Source organism: Cynocephalus volans, chromosome 6, assembly GCF_027409185.1.
Source record: "Cynocephalus volans isolate mCynVol1 chromosome 6, mCynVol1.pri, whole genome shotgun sequence".
Classification (NCBI taxonomy): Eukaryota; Metazoa; Chordata; class Mammalia; order Dermoptera; family Cynocephalidae; genus Cynocephalus; species Cynocephalus volans.
Window position 1 is genome coordinate 15,888,343 of NC_084465.1, and position 16,995 is coordinate 15,905,337.

The 16,995-nt window shown below is 46.3% G+C and overlaps 1 protein-coding gene across 1 annotated transcript in view; it reads right to left on the minus strand.

Moving 5' to 3' along the window:
• Positions 1-15,291: 15,291 nt before the first annotated feature.
• The window catches only part of TMEM178B (transmembrane protein 178B), a 367,199-nt gene continuing 365,495 nt past the window's right edge, over positions 15,292-16,995 (minus strand). Inside the window, exon 4 of the mRNA XM_063100954.1 lies at positions 15,292-15,595. Coding sequence (XP_062957024.1) covers positions 15,345-15,595 — 251 coding nt within the window. The 3' untranslated portion in view covers positions 15,292-15,344. The remainder of the gene's footprint in view (positions 15,596-16,995) is intronic.

The following is a 16,995-nucleotide window of genomic DNA, read 5'->3' on the forward strand; positions in this document are numbered from 1 at the left end:
ACAGTGGGATGAAAAGCTTGTTTCAATCCCACAGTCTGTGTAAGCAGCATGGCAGGATAAAATTGTATTGCATATTCAACTTAGAGTGGATTCTGTTGCCTCTTTCCCAATCTTTCTTCCTTCCTCCACATGCTGTTCCTAGAGTCTGGCCCCCAGATCTCCTCGTCTATGTCTCTGGCATGCAGATTATTCCCACACCCGCACCTGTCAGGCTGTTACAGGATATCATCTTCTCACCCTATTTAAACTGCACCTGTCCTTTCCCCTTCCCTGACCTGACTGACTTTTCTCAAAACAACTTATCACCACATTGACCATTACTTTACTTCTTTCATTATCTGTCTCCCAGGACCCCACACTGCACCGTCAGCTCCTTGAGAGCCAAGATTTCTGTCTGTTTTGTTCACATCACCCAGGACTGTGCCAGATATAAAATATGTGCATGAAAAAGTGTTACATATAAGTAATGGGGTTTTTTTGTTTGTTTATTTTGTTGGGGTTTTTTTCCTGTTGATCAGAGGCCAAGGGAAAAATCACTTCTTTAGTCTCATCTAGCACATTGCCAAAATGTAGGAAAATAAGGGAGAAAGAGCTAAGGAGACCACTCTGTCCCTGCTGGCACACCCCCTTGTTCCAAACCTCAGTGATGACACAGGAAGGGCTCCAAAGGCAGACAGAAAACCCTTTTCATAATCGTCACTACATCACTGGGGGTGGGCTGGGTCCTGAAGCAGGGCTGTGTAATGTGTGCACACAAATGGTTGAGAAACAGGGGCACAGAGAGAGTATAGAAGTAGTCCAATGGCAGTCCCAGTCATTGGACAGGGGCTAGAACTGTACACGTTACTGCCCTAGGGACTACCATCAGTGGTGTGACACCCTGGCAGGGGAAGGGCAGGGCCTCAGCCAGCCAGGCCAGCAGTCACTCGTGGAGACAGGCCTCCCCACGACCTCCATGCAACCGGAACCACCAGCAGCATCGCAGTGACTCTCAGCAGAAAAGCCTCTCCCCCTGCCCCTCCTCACGAAGACTCTGCTCCAAGATTCAGACTCAGAGTCACGTCATCTGCTCAGGTCCCATGAACCAGTGGGACTTTGCACAGGCCATTTGCAAGCTTAATTATTTAATAATAAATACTTGTATAGTACCTCCCATGTGCCAAGCACTGTTTTAAGCAGGTGGCAAATATCAATTCATTTTATCCTCACAACAACCCTGCAAGGTAGGTATTATTGTTATTATCCTCATTTACTGAGAAGGAAAGTAAGGCACGAAGATGCTAAACATCTTGTCCAAGGTTGCACTACTGTTCCTTCGTGGTGCCAAATTTGAACTCAAGTAGTGTGACTCCAGAGTCCTTGCTTATGACCATAAGTTACACCGTTGTGAACTAATCTTTGCCATCTAGCTTGCAAACAACAAAAAAGAAGTGACAATCAGGGTGATGGGCTTCCAGTCCCCTCACCCTACAGATCTATTCAGTCACACAGTCCAGGCTTCTTTAGGAAGAGGCAAAAGCAAAACCCCTGTCCTAGGATCACCCTGAGTCTGTTCTCCTACAGTGGCTGAAAGCCACATGGTCTTCTGCACACCTGCTCCAAGGCAGCTGCTATAGTTCATGCTTCCCTGACACCTGCCTGCTGGGAGAAAAAGAACCAATTACTTGGCCTTGTTCCCCTTGGGTTTACCCTAAAAACCAGGGTTAGACCCAGCAGAAAGGATCTTTCTAGGTACATTAGTTAAAAGTAATACCTGTTATAATGTGGCTTTGAAACCTCAAACTGTGACTAGTGTTTTTCATTGTACTTTGAAATCCTGCTGTGATATTTATCCCAGATAAAAGATATCAGCAGAAGTGTTGAAACAAACTTTTAAACCACATACTAGATAAATGAAAGCTCCAGACAAGTGTATACAAATTATCTGAGGATTGTGTTAAAATGCAGATTCTGATTCAGTGGAATCTTAGGCCAGGCCTAAGAGTCTGCATTTCTAGCAAAATCTCAGGTGATGCTGATGCTGCTGGTTCAAGAACCACCCTCTAAAAGAGAAGAGCTCTGCAAAGGGAGGGTATTTTCAATCCTAGATTTTCTCCTCTCCTGAATCAAAAATATTTCAAAGCATGATTTAATTACACGTAGCTGTCTGCTTGTATAGGATAGCAGCAGTGACTACACAATGGTTGAATACAGTAAATGTGTTTGCATTTAAATCACCAGCATAGCCACTGTACATCAGCTTTTGGTGTGGGGAGTGAATAGGGTACCTGTGGGACGCTAAACACTGGGCAGGATTCATTTCAGAAACTCTTCTTAGAGGGGTAAGATCTAGAACTTGCTTAACATAGAAAAAAGACAAACTCTGCAGAGGAGGTGAAGGGAGGCCAACAGGGGCTGTTAACAGTTCTGGGCCAGGCGTTCTCCTATTTGCTAACTCTTCCATTTCCTAAAGCAGCCTGGGGGTAGGTGTCGGAACACACAACTTAGGACACAGGTTGAGGAGGCCACGTGGCACAGCTTGTGTGGGGGAGAATTCGAGTACAGATGTGCTCTTTCCACCTCCGTCCCCTCCCGCAGCCTCTTGTGAAGGATGCAGGGAGCTGCTTGAGAAGAAGCAGACAGAAAGACCACAGCACAAAGACCTTTAAGTCAATGACCTGCCGAGAAGGCCAAGGCCAGGCCTGTCTATAGAAGGTGAGAAGGAAGGGAAGGGGATCTGGAGTACCTGGAGAGGAGCTTCAGTGTGGACGGGAGGTGTGTTTTGTTTGCTCTAATGCCTCACTTAGCTTAGTGTGCAGCGAAGGGCTGACTCAGCCGGTCTCAGTTACCCAAGGAAAGGTCTGGCCCTTGGCTGGCTCTTGGGAGATAACCCGTAAGCCCTTGGAATACCCTGCCTGATGAGAGTGCCTTTGTTTTTCTGGTTTACCTTGGGTTATGCTAGATAGTTGATGCTAACAATGTGATTTAAAGTGGAGACCTTGACCATAGGGTACCAGTTTGACCTCTGGCAGGGCTGGAGACTGAGTAACTAAGGTCAGGCACCATATTCATCAGGCACATGGATGCTTTATGCATATATGACTGTCCTTCCTCCCCACCACCAAAAAAAAAAAAAAAAAATCCCCAGACACCAAGGCTTAGGTGAGCTTCCCTGGCCGTCAATACTTAGTACGTGTTGTCACAGCATTGCTGGGAGAATTAAGTGCCGTCTGTACATGTCCATTGCAGGGAACAGCCGGAAGCTGGCAGCTGGTCCCTCCTGAACTCTGCCTGTATGCCTTTACCTTTGCTAATTTTAATCTGTACCCTTTCAGTGTAATAAGCCATAACCCTGAGAATGACAGCTTTTCTGAGCTCTGCCAGCCTTTCAGGCAAGTCATTGAATCTGATAGTAGTCTTGGCGACCCCCCAATAACACTTACGTAAAGAAGAATTTAACACCAATCGTTAAGGACCAACTTGAGGGGATAGATGGGGAAGACTCAGTTTGGTTCAGATCAGTATTTATCAAGCACTCACTACATATCAGGTACTACTAGTCATTGGGCTACAAAGATGAGCAAGCCAGAATTCCTGCTCTTCAATGCATCTTATTTCCTGAGAAGATCCCAAGGAAAATGCTACTTTTATCTGGAAGTGCTAAGTGTCACCAGAGAGACACAGCATAGTGCCATGGGGCTATGGGAAAGGCACTTAGCCCTGCTGGGCATTCAGGGAAGGAAGGCTTCCTGGAGGAGAGTGCTCCTCCCTGGACCACCCTGCGTATTTGGGAGATTTGATTACAGATCCTGGAGTTGCCTTTCTGCAATTACTTAACAGATTTCACTGTAGGGATATTTGTGCCTGAAGGCACTGGGGCTGAAGTGAGGGGGAGTAGGTATATCCCACAAACCCGGTTCTCTGCTGAACCCAGTGGACTGCATGATTCATCACAGACACAGAAATCGAAGTCATGCTTCACTGGAAGAAGGAGGAGAACAAACTGTCTCTTTGTGGTTTCCCCCAGCTGTCTACAGGGCTTCAGGGTGTTCTGCCTCAGATGGCTGCTGGTGACGCCACCAGCCGACCCCTGCCCCCAGCTCAGAATGCTGCAGCACGGAAGTCACAGGCCTCCTCCCCACCCTGGGCAGAGCGGAGGCTGTTCATTTCCACCTGCTTTGCCTTGAGGGTGCAAGGGCTGGACGGTCTTGCTCAGTTCTTATGATCAGTGACGTTGCCACTCATTCTCTCTTCCCAAGGGACATTACTACCAAGGTACGGGGGGTGGGGGGTGTCACGCTTAGGATTCTGGTCTGCCATTTGTTCGAGTTCTTCTCTACTTATAAAACCTTCCCCTCATCTATTCTGTAAGACATCTACCTTTGACCTGCACTTTTGAAATGTTTTACTGTTTATGTCCATTACTTCCAGAATGTCTCTCTCTCTTTTTTTTAAATCTGTTTACATTAATGTTTCTATATCAGACTAAATTCCTGCTGTTCTTCACGTACAGTGCCCAGCATTGTGCATATCTTTCCGTGAGGCTACTAGCTGTGGCACTAACACTGTGCTGAAGATTGTGATTTGTGGCACAAACACTTCCCCACTATTCAGATGTAATACACAGAGATGCAGCAATATCTCTCTCATTCAGGAATCCTTCCCCTCCCTCTGGTATTCCACCTCGGATGGACAGTTCCCCCTTTTTGGGTGCCCAGCATCTTTGGGGAATTGTCTGATCTATGAACCTTGGCAGAAGGCAGAGCTCATCACCCAGAAGAGAGGCTACAGTGGCTCTGAACCAGTTTCCCAGCCCCTTTTGACAGTGCACCCACCTGGGATTCTGATGCCTGAGCGAAGCAGGAGCCTGTGGATTGATTCCAGTGGAAGTGGTTGCAGAGGCAGCGGCCAGGCAAGCGGTGGTGTCCAGAACCAACGGCGGCAGCAGCTGGGGCCAGCTTGGACTGGGATGTGACTCTGGCTGCCTCACTGCCCATTTCTCTCTGCCTGTCCTACAGGCTTCCAGCTACCCGTGTCTTTTCAGTAAATCACATTTCCACTTAGAGCCAGTTTCTGTTGCTGAAAACTAAAGATGCTGATTGAGATAGATTACACTTTAAAAAGCACTTGCCTGCAATCAACTTCCCATCTTCCCTGGCTTTCCTACTCAGGTGTGAGCCAGAAACTTTTAAAAGGTAGATGGGCAGGAAGGAACTATGACTCTAAGTTAGGGACAAAGATGATGGCGACCGAGAGAAAGTTCCTTCTTCACTGGTAACTGGGAAACAGATAGAGGGGTTAGAATGTAACTAGTAAGTCCAGCATCTCATAAAGCCTTTTAAAAAAAGTAATGCCAGTAATAGAGAAAAAAAGAACAGTAGTTGCCCACTTTTTCTCTTCTGAATCCTACTACATTACCTTTTTCCCTCTCACCCACCCCTCAAAGCATGTACCTTTGGCCTACACGTGACTGAAATGTTCACTGTCTATTTCCTTTTGGATCAGAGTTTTCAGCTGGCTATCTACACAGGAGTGGTACTATTTTTTCTGTACAAAAACCTGAGAGAAGAATATTGTTCTCTATCAAATACTGCATCCTCTACCTTCCCATTTCCCCCTCAATCCCCAAAGCAGACATAATCGTTTAAAACACACAACATGATCTTCTTTATTTAATTGTTTAATCAGTTTACATTCCACAACTGACAGATTATTTATTTTTATTTTTTCCATGAACAAGTCATTTAATTAATTACCAGACACATTTTTTTTTTCTTCAATCGATGGAAATAACAATATTTCTGCCAACTTGAAAAAGAAAATTGCAAGATGCAGTCAGTTTCAGTGAAGTCCCCAAATACTCTCTGCTTCCTCAGTCCTTTCCAAGTCATGGGAACCTGGCAATTTCCCTTTTCATTTCCCCTCCCACTTCCCTGTTCAATTCACCTCTCAGAATATCATGAGAGTTTCAAGATCTGGTTTGGATCACCTTTCCTGTAATTAATTAATTATGAGAAGGAACAGACAGTACAATAAATCTGATAAGATGTAGCATTCTTGTTAAGATTAAACAACACATTTATTCACATCGTATCAGAACAAATTAACATGATATTTAATCTTATTTTAGCACCAATAACCACAGGAATTGCTACCTCCAAGGGTAGAGGTGGTGTTAGAATCCTGCAGTACACACCACTCCTTTTCTAACCAATCAGAAAGTGCTATGCAAATTAAAGGTAAATAAATTTATATCAACTGAGCAATAATCTGGTCAACCATAAACACTCCAGGTGTTCGAGGGTTTTGTCGGCTATGGTCCCTGTCTCACAACCATATATAAAACATACTCACCAAATCAGCTCATTTTCTTTCACTCGGTAACACAAGGCTCAGAATGTCATATTTTAAATGAATGAAATTTTGTCATTCTGGCTCTTTGAAAATGCCCAGAGATTGGTTGCTTGTATTTTATTCTGTTCTCTGCACTAAGATCTCGATACTTGTCTTTTTCCCAAACCAAAGAGGTTTTTTCAGACCTAAGGGAGATGTCCAGGCAGGGAGGAGAGATAGGCAACGGTGGGCTGAGTCCCAGTGCAAAGGAAGACCTTGTCACTGCCATCTCCCTGCACACCCCATCTGCCTGTGGCCCATGCTCTTCTCAGTGTATCTGATTTTCAGCATCTGACTTTAAGATAAAAATTTAAGGAAATTAAGGAATAGAGAAAACAGCTTGCGATGTTGGTGAGATGATCTTAGTAGGACCAAATGACAAAGGGTCGTGGAGATCTTGATTCTTGACAAAGAGGAGGTCTATCTGCCCCTTCTCCACTGCAAGATAAAAGCCACTGAGAAGGGAGGGCAGAGGCTGACACTCCTGTAGCTGAAAAATTTGATCTGCTTTGGCCTCTAGGATGTCAACGGGACATCAGGGCCATGCCTAGGGGCAGCGCCGACACCCTCTGAGGCAGGTGTGAATATAGTTTACAGCAGTGCTTGTCTCCTCTTACTAAGCAGGTGAAGCAGAAGTTCCAGAGGCCAAGAAGGCAGCCTGGACATAGCCCTGAGCTTTCTACTCTGGCCAGTACAGCCTCCTGCTTCCTGTTGGCTGCAATGAGATCTATGACAGTGAGCAACTCACTGGGAAGGGGCATCCCACTCAGTGACCTGATGAAGAGCCTAAATCTACGCCGTCCTATATGGCAGCCGGTAGTCACGTGTGGCCATTGAGCACTGGATATGTGGCTGGTCCAAACTGAGATGTTGTCTAAGAGTAAAATTCACATTCCATTTCAAAGACTTCATTTGGAAAAAAGAAAAAAGAATGTAAAATATCTCAGTAATGTTTTATTTTGATCGCATGTTGAAGTGATGACATTTTTGACATGTTGGGTTAAAATACAGTATGAAAATTATTTTCACCTGTTTGTTTAGACTTAAAAATGTGGCTACGAGGATATTTAAAACTGCATGTGTGGCTTGCATCCTATTTCCATCAGGCAGCGCTGCTCTAAATTGCCTTCCTGAAGCTGGTCCCAGAGATTATTACCGTGGACAGTCAGAGACAAGGAAGGTTTGGATTGCAGGTGCCTATAACCATGGGATGGAAGAGGAGTTGAGTCACTGGCCAGGCCTGGTGTGTGTCCCCTCTCTAGGGTGGCTAGTCTTCTCAGTCCTGGGGTAGGAGCTCTTTATGCTACAGGCTCACCCATTCTCTGTTCCTCTTTCCTCCTTCCTCTGCCTTCAGGATTACTGCTTCCAGCATCCTTCTCTGCTGCCATGCTGAGGATACTCTGGTGATTCTGCCATTTCTCCTTCTGAAAGGTCTCTGTATCTTACCTCCACTCACAACCCACATCTTCTGCCCACTGCCTCCACCCCACCCCGGCTACTGCCTTCTCTGGTCTTATTTGGGCAGACTCCCTTCCCCTTGGCCAGACCTCCTGCCCCTGACAGGGCAAGCCCCATTCACATAGCAAGTCACAGATTACAAAGCAATTCACATGCATCATCTCCCTTGATGCTCTTTGTCCTACCCCAGCCCAGCACAGCAAAGCTCTGTCAGTAGAGAGAGCAAAATGAGATCGTCAAAATGGGCAGGAAAAGGCATCTGAGAATGAAAAGGTAGATTAAAGGCTTTGGACTCTGAGCACAAACTGTTAGCTTGAGGTTACTTTCTGAGGAGTGAAAGTGTGGGGCTAGAGTAGCTGGGAGAAAGACTCTCCCAATTTACCCCATCGCAGTAAGCACGCACCAGCATGGGCTCAGTCTCTCCAAAAATAGCAGCGGAACGGACAAGGGGATTTGGCACTCCAGAAGCCCTGGAAGTCCCCTGCTCCCTGTTTGGCTGAGGGGATGTAGAGACATGGTGAGGAAACAAGACTCACCCCAGGCCCCGAGTGAGCCAGTGACAACACTACTGATGCCACCCCAGGATGACATCTTTGTGTCAACCTTTGTCATGTCCTTCACCCTTCAGACTTTGATGATTTGCTTTTACTTTTTGGGAAACATTTTACTTGAAAGACGAAAACCTTTAGAACAGTGTGTTCTAAGCAGACACTAGTGACTGTCAGAGAAACAACCAGAAGAAACTTCTGCGCCAATGGCTTCCCTCCCTTCCAATCCCACCCAGAGTCCAGGATTCTAGGGCCGTCCACTTAAGTCCTCAGAAAACCGATGGCTACACACGGCATTTGTTTAGTCTCAATGTCCCTCCCCTTCATTTTCAGCTCCCACTTTTATTTGCACATTTTTACAGATAGTCTTGAATAGCAAAACAGTCACACCGTGGGTGGAAATGGGAAACGAGAGTGAGAATGAGTTCATGAAAGCTCTTCATGAGAAAGTCATCGTCATGCTCACGACACAGACACACTGGCACATCCAGACTGGAAAGGGCCTACGGTGACCCAGAAAGAAAAGGAAAAGCTGAGCCAGAGGGAGAAATGGCATGCAGGGGAGGAGCAAGGGAAACACTTCCTCAAGGAGCAACCCTCAGTCCTTGGGAATAAAGAGAAGGAATTAAAATTGCCAAGGTTGTTGTCTGTCACAGATGCCAGGTTTGAGCTACTGCTGTGCACCTCTCATGCTTAGACCCAGTTTTCTGTTTCTCAGTTCTGAATGAACACACCCTACAGCTGGGTTGTTCTCCCATTACCAACTGGGCTCTATCTACACAGACAGCTTGGACTTGGACTTCCCTTGGAGAGTCTCACCATAACATTGAAACGATCCACTGCAAAGCCAGCGTGGAGACCCTTTGGAAGTGCATTATTTTTTTCTTGTTTAGAACCTAGGATTTAGTTTTCCCCAAATAGGATCACACCTGGAACATGTTGTAGTGAATGCACCATACAAAGACTTCCTATAATAACCCATATGCAGTTCGAATCCCCATACTGGCCAGCTGCATTTAAAAAAGAAAGAAAGAAAAAGAACCGAAATGCTTTTGATGAGGTCACTAGCTTCACCAACTGACAAGAGAGAGAAGATCCTAGCTCCTCAAAACTTACTCTCATCTTAAACTTGAAAGATCATTAAAACCTTTCAGAATCTGATTTGCTCCCACCTCTTGGGCATGTACAGCTAGAAATAATGTTAGAACTGTAAAAGCATAAAAATAATAAGGCATTGACCATGTAACTTGATTAATAGTTAACTGTTTTAGCTCATATATGCTACCTGCCCCATCTGGCTTACTCATTCTGTCACCTCTGGGAATAATCAAGAGGCATAAAAGGGCCCTTTGCAAAATTGGCTTTGGACAAAAGGAAGTCTGGGAATGGTTAAGTAAATTAAGGAGCCAAATTTTCTGGGCGACCTGAATGAAGAATAGAATCCCATGTGCTTAAGTTGAATAGGTACAGTCCTTTTCAGCCACCAAGATGACCTCTCACTCTGGATTATCCTTTCAGCAGCGAGGCACAGAAACCAGATGGAAGAATTCCATTTCTGTGGGGGCTCTGCTGCCACAGGGTGATTTGAACAGTGCATAATCCATATGACACTTCATGTTTGCAAATCACTTTGCGATTTCTTTGTCACCCTTAATACACCAAGAGGTAAAGTGTTATCACTGTCCTCATTTTGTAGATGAGGAAGTTCAAGTATGGAGAAGACACAGTGCCTAGAGTCACAATCATTTTAGTGCAGAGCTGAAATGAAATTTACAGTAACTGCATTACACAAGTGTAGCTTAATTAGTGAGTTACTCTGGCTTCAGTGCTCTTACACCTATGATTAGATTGAGATGGCACCAGAAAAGAAAGAAGCAGAAGAAAGAATAAAGAGGGTTGGCCGGTTAGCTCAGTTAGTCAGAGCGTGGTGCTAATACCACCAAGGCTCAGGGTTCAATCCCTGTGCCAGCCCCCGCAAAAAGAAACCCGACAATAGGAATCCTTCAGCCCTGTTTTACCCTACCCCTAAGCTCTGGCCTTGACTTTTCAAAGGCCTGTTTGCTGTCTTTTGGGGCTCAGGGCCCTGCACTCCTGCCGCCAAGAACACAGGGTTAACTCAATGCAAACCACTGTGGTTCTGCAGCCACGCACTGCCCACCTGGCTCCAGCTGCCCACCCCCAGACAACCACTCATTGGAGAAGTTTTGGGGTTTATGGCCATTATGATTGGGCACACTGTAGATGCCTCAGAATGAGGGAATCACGAACAATCTTTTAGTCTTTTTTGTATTTTATTTTCCTAATTTTCTACAATGAGCATGTATTATTCAGGGAAAAGATCTAATAGCCAATAACAACATATTCTAAGAACTAGGAATAATGTTTAAGAAACATCTTGCACCACAACAGCACCAATGGAAGAGGGCAAATACAGCCCCAGGAGTTGACTGCTTTGAGAGACACCAGAGTCATTTGTGTTCATCAGCTCTGTGGGCTTGCTTACTAATCTGTCCCCTCACTCAAATCTGCCACATCCAGCTGCAGACAGCACAGAAGACCACCCAGCAGGAATGCTTTGATTATTTCCACCTGTGGTAAAAATCACCTCTCACTCTGAACTGAATCCTTATTTCCCTGGAAAGGGCTGGATGTGACCACTGGGATGGTTAGTCCCTGGAGCAGAGGGAACATTTTCAGAAAAGCAGCTTCACCTTAACTACAAGAATCAACCAAGTATTCCACACCAACCACACCAGAAGATGACCAGAGTGTATTTTTTCCCACTTCTTCCACCAGATACCTGAAAATTGGTTAGAACGCTCTCAGCATAAGCCAGGTGAAGACAGAGTCTATTCGAAATGCCTCCAGGTGATGTAGTTCATTTCGTTATTCTGAATTTGACTCCAGAGGCAGCTTCAGAGACCTAAGCAGTACATCCTCCCACTAAATCAGGACAGTTCCATGTGGTGCTTTCCTTTTAGGCCTCTAATCGTTGAGTGTAGATGGGTAATGAGATATGGGGCCCAGTCTCAGAATTTCAGGATATTCTCTCCTCTTACCAAAGCAAAGGCAAACATTGTTAGGTGGAACCACTCACCCTCAATGGGAGAATGCACCAAAACGGCACCAGCGCCCAGGGTGCTGCACACAGACACAAGACCAAGGAAGGCTTTGCTTTGATTTGGTGGAGTTGTCCAATCTCTGTGACTTTAGGATCCCTGAAGTTGAAGGGGTAGAGTTGTTGAAAGGCTAAGGCTTGTAGGAGGGTTGAAGCTGGACCAGGCACAGTTTCTTATTTTTTATGTTTTGATGCCAAGGAGCCACAGACCTCCTCATGATGCCTACAGCCACAACACACAAAGGGAGCTGCTTGGAATCTATGAGCCTCTCTAGAGAGGAGTTACTTAATTATGTTAATTGACCACAGTTGATGCAGAGGAAAACAGAAGTGAATGAAGACAGAGGAAAAGGAAACAGAAGAAGAAACCAAAACTCCCAAAATGAGGAGAGAAAAGCAGTGGGACCACTCCAGGCAGACACGTTACTTTCCTGAATCCCCAGTCTAGTAGGGTAGGGAAGAAAATAAAAGTTGAAATGGGCTCCATGCTCAAGGTTGCCTTTCATTGAGATCAGAGCACGCACAGTCACATACCTCGTATGCATGTACCTGCATGGAATTCAGACCTGACCTAGGGTGGGACCTGGGGGCTTTAGCGAGGCCACTGAAGGGTGGGTTCTACTTTGACATGGACTGAGCAGAGTCTGAGCTAAGGAGCCTCACAAGTTGAGGCTCCTGTGTTCCTTCTCCGCATCTTCTTCCTCAGTCACCTCACAGCAGAAAGCTGCAGTAACTTCTTAGAGTCGCATGTTTTAATCCTGGTCAAGACCCTATGCTGGAGGGATCAGGTCACCTGGGAAGTTCTCCCATTGGCCAGGATTTGCCATCTGTACAGGGCCCCCCTCCTGGCCATGTGGCAGGGCATGTTTTTGCTCCCAAGTAGGATCAGACCCCAGAGTGTGTGCCTCTGTACCTACTGACCCCCTATCAACAAAGACACCCAAAGCCTCTGCTCTGCTGGTGGCAAGTTGAGCACCGTGGTTTACAACTTTCCTGAGAGTCTGCCTAACATTCCAGAGATGCTCACGGTTTCAAAGGGATGCAGTAAGCTTTGCTAAAGGTCTGTCACAAAGATAACTACAGGGATGGGCTAGAGTAGATGATCTATTCACAGCCAGAATGGGATTTTCAAAAGAGGGTATAAATAATGAGAGGTTTGTGAGCCAGTATCCTCAAACGTGGTTACTTAAGTTTAAATGGTTGGTGTCAAATTGTCCCATTAGAATTTTTTCACCACTTTCCTGCAACTGGAAAACAGCTGGAATTTAGGTCTGGTCAAGGACAAGTCCCTCGGCCCCCCCGAATGGATGCTCGTAGACACCTGCCTGTCCCTGTCTTGGCAACGCCCATTGAAGACACTTGCGAGATATCTCAATCTGAGATACTTTTCACTTTTCCTCAAGCCCAAGTATGCCCTTTCCCTTAAGGGGGAAATCTAACTTTTCAAAGAAAATTAAAGATAAAATTCCCAATTGAAAAGCTGGGTTTTCCTGAAAACTATTTCCCTTCTCATAGAATACATCCTTTGTTCTAAAAATGATCTTAGAACCTCAGTTGGAAGCTAAGAGCATTTTCTGCAACACACCTCACCCCACTCCCCAGCACATCCACTCACAGGGCAGCCACGCACAGGGTACTCACTCGCGAGACCTTTTGCAGAAGCTGACCAGTGCCCCTGGCGAGCAAGTCTTAAGGGGTGCACCCACACCTGTGTGCAGGTACGTATGGACACAAACACACACATGATGCACCAGAGCGATACACACACAGAGACCCACATTCAAGCGCCTCAGGCACAGCAGAGGTCATATCCGGATATGAATCGCACACACGCAGTCACAAAGAGCAGAGGAGGAGGCGGGCAGGACTTAGAGCCTGGCAGACAGAAGAGAGAGAAGGTAAGTGGTTAGCAGGTGAGAGAAGGTGGGGATTGGTCGGAAAGTAGGTTGGCAGCAGGTAGATGAAACAAAGAACATGGGGGAAGGAAGGCTGCTGAGTGGTTGGCGACGTTCCCAAAGCATATTTGTTTATGAAACCACTGAATTCTCTGCTACATGTTGACCTCGGCTACCCCAGCTCAGCGATTCTCTCCTTGCCTCCCCAGGGCTGCTCAGTACCAGCAGGGTCAGGGAGGTGACCGTGAGCTGCCCCTGCTGCTCTGGCAGACTCCTGCCCCTACGGTGTTCCCAGCTTCTTTGCTTGCCGACACCTGCAGTGCCACTTTGCCCGGAGGAGCCCGAGATACTGGGGTGGATTCATTCCACCTGTGTTTGGGTGCTAGCCACTAAGACAGCTATTGTGAGATGCATGGCCTTGAATATCAAGAGGAAAAGGAAGAGGATGGGGAGAGTCAAGAGTTCTCCATTAATTTACACAATATCGTACAAACTAGACCCATGGGGAGTGGAGGCACTCTCTCTGCTCGTGACCCATTTCTTTTCATCTTCACAGAAGCCACCCTTAGGAAAGGGGCAGACGTCCAGTGACAAGGAAAGCTTCCATGATGGGGAGTGAAGGTCTTGTACTTGTACAAAAGCAACCAGAGGCAACATGCCTCCTCTCTCCTGAACCATGTGTTCCCTCTCTTCTCTCATGGCTTTTGTGCCCAGCTGTGCCTTGAACTTCCAAATTTAGACGATTAAATGCTGCAGAGTCCCAGAACTGTCATGTGAAGAACCACAGGGTCCTCTGGCCCAGGGGTTTTGTTCTTGGTTCTGCCCTCTGGGAATTTCAGCTGTACCAAAAATAATAGAAAAAATGCCACACAAACAATAACACCCCACACTCAGGAAATATCCACCACACACACACACACACACACACACGCACACGCACACGCACACGCACACGCACACACTCCAGGGATCTGTGGCTGCAGAACTGGCACCCATACAGGTTTGCCCTCCTGAGACTCCCTAGATCTCTGGGTCCCAACTGTGGGCCATGAAACCACTACAGTGATAGGGCAACCACAGTCATAATGCAATAATTCCACTTAGAAGGCAGAAAAGAAAAAAAGGAAACCACCCAAAGTACACACACACACACACACACACACACACACACACACGCACACACACACATATCACAGCATTACTCCAAGGCTCTGATCTGCCCAGGGAGTGCAGGTGGGGCTAGGGACAGGGTGGCCTCTTGTTTAACTGGATGTAAGGCAGCTGGCAGGTAAGACTGGGTTTTCTGAGCATACTCTGAAGTGTCGTTTTATCAATGCAGATCTTGCCTCTCAGCATGTTCTCTCCCCTTCCCACCTCTAAAGCTTTGTCCAAAAGTTTGGCAGCAAAGAGAAAACTTCCTCCTCAGTTTGTTTTCTCGTACACTCCTTGTGTGTTGCTGGTGGGCCAGAAAGGACATCAGAACAGGAAGAGCAGGAGGAGAAGTGACTCTGAAGATGGCCTCGACAATTTGGTTACATTCTATGAACTAGGGGCTTGGTGTCCCTGTGATATGAATGGTGGGGTGGCGTCCTCTCCTGTCGGCCCAGTGGGTAGCACTTCCTTCTTTACATCTGTGTTGCTTCAGACCACTGCCACGGTCCCTTCACCACCCCGTCCTGGTGAGCGACAGGGATCAAGATGCTATCGCAAGTGGTGGTGTTCACTCTGTCTTCAAGAAACCATGAAGCCAAAGTCAAGAATTGATGGCAGAGCCACAGGATGGGAGCACTTTCCCCATCTCGGTGATGAGGCGGCACAAAGTCCGGCGAGATGCGGTGCCTGAGCCAACTCAACTCCACCTTGGCACTGGCATCGTCTTGATTTAGTTTTGTTTTATATATGTATATTATATATATATTTATATATATATATATATGTATGGGTTTGGGATTTTTAGCACACTGTCCCATTCTCGGGTCTGGATTTAGGGCAGTTGGTCCTCGGGACAGGTTGGACAGAAGGGGCCAAGGTACAGAAGAATCCCGAGATTAGCGTGAGGCCCAGGCCCCCCCACGCACAGAACATGGACCATCCATAGCCATGGCTGATGTCATCGGGGAGTCCATACAGGTAGCGTGGGTAGCGTGACAGCTCAAAGTTGATCCCGGCCACACAGGTGCACAGTGAAATGATACAGAAGGTTCCTGGAGGACAAGGGAAAAAATACGGGGTGGGGTAAACAGGAAGGAAAGGGAAGAGGAGAGGGAGAGAGAAAGAGAGAAGTTAGGATTACTACATTTTCAAGTTTCTTGAGTAGATGCAGCTAAGAGCAGGCTAGTACTGGGATCAATACCTGGAAATATTCAGGGGGAGAATAGTATTAAGTAAGCATCCTTACTCTCTAATAATTGCCCAGTCTCGAATAAACTCAGAAGTCTCTCTTTTGGGAAAATACTAATTAAAAATCTTGGTAGAGTTTCATGTTGGGTAGGCCAAGGCAGAAAAGCACTCAGTTCGTTTTTCTAAAGCATTTTAAATTCATTGCCTTTCTTCGGAGACACAGAAAACATCCCTTGTTTGTTTCTTCTTTAAAGAAGAAAACATCTTTTTTTCTTTCCTCTACATAACAACTTGTACACTATTAGGTTTTCCTATACTCCATTCACCAACAACTCATCCAAGTCCTGGAAATCCTTTCCCTTTTCCTATAGACAACATTTCCCAAAGCGTTCTCCACAGAACACTAACCCTCTGAGATACCCCTTCACAGAGTGACACAGGAAGTCGAAAAACTGGGAACCTCACATGTGACTCCTCACCTACAAAGACCCATAATGTCCGGCCTTAAAAACTAACACCACCTTAAGTGACATTACAAGTGGCGCCATTATGGGCCCACAAGGGCGTATTAACTTGGCAGCCTAAGACGGTGCCGGGAGGAAGTAGGGTGGGAGTGTCTGCGGGAACCTTGCCTTAGCCCTTATTGGCCAAAGACGCGCTTCCGCGCTCGTGAACGCTGCATGATTGCAATAGCTAGGCATTGAGACAGGATGCATGCCCTGCCCTTGACCTTTAAGCTGATTGGAGGATGTAAAAGCCTCCCCTCCCCATTTGCCTTTAAAAGCAAGTGCTTGTGTGACAATAAACGGAACTGCTCGACAGAACCCCCCAAGCGTCTGAGTGTCCTTTAATGGGCTGGTTGGGGCCGGCGGCTGTGCTCACCTCTCTTCACGGCTCTCTTCCCCTGTCTCCTCCCAACGGGACTGGAGGGAAAGAGGAATCCGGGCAATTCGCTCGCCCACCAGAAGGAACAGCACGGGAGAGACTGATAACGAGGCTAAGGGCTGCTCGGGTTGGCCAGCGGCAGACCCGACACCATAATCCTCATTAACATAAGTTGACTTGTCTAACCTAGTTTTATGAGGTATTTCACAAATTTATTTGATGATAGGACTTCCTCTTAAAAGATATTAGTCATATTAACCTCCAAACAGAAGATTGCTTTAAGAGCTAGAATGGTATAAAACAGTTGAGAATTATAAACCGATTTTTAGCCAGTACAAATATTTGGTGCATGTAGAGTGAATTCATGCATGTGTCTCAG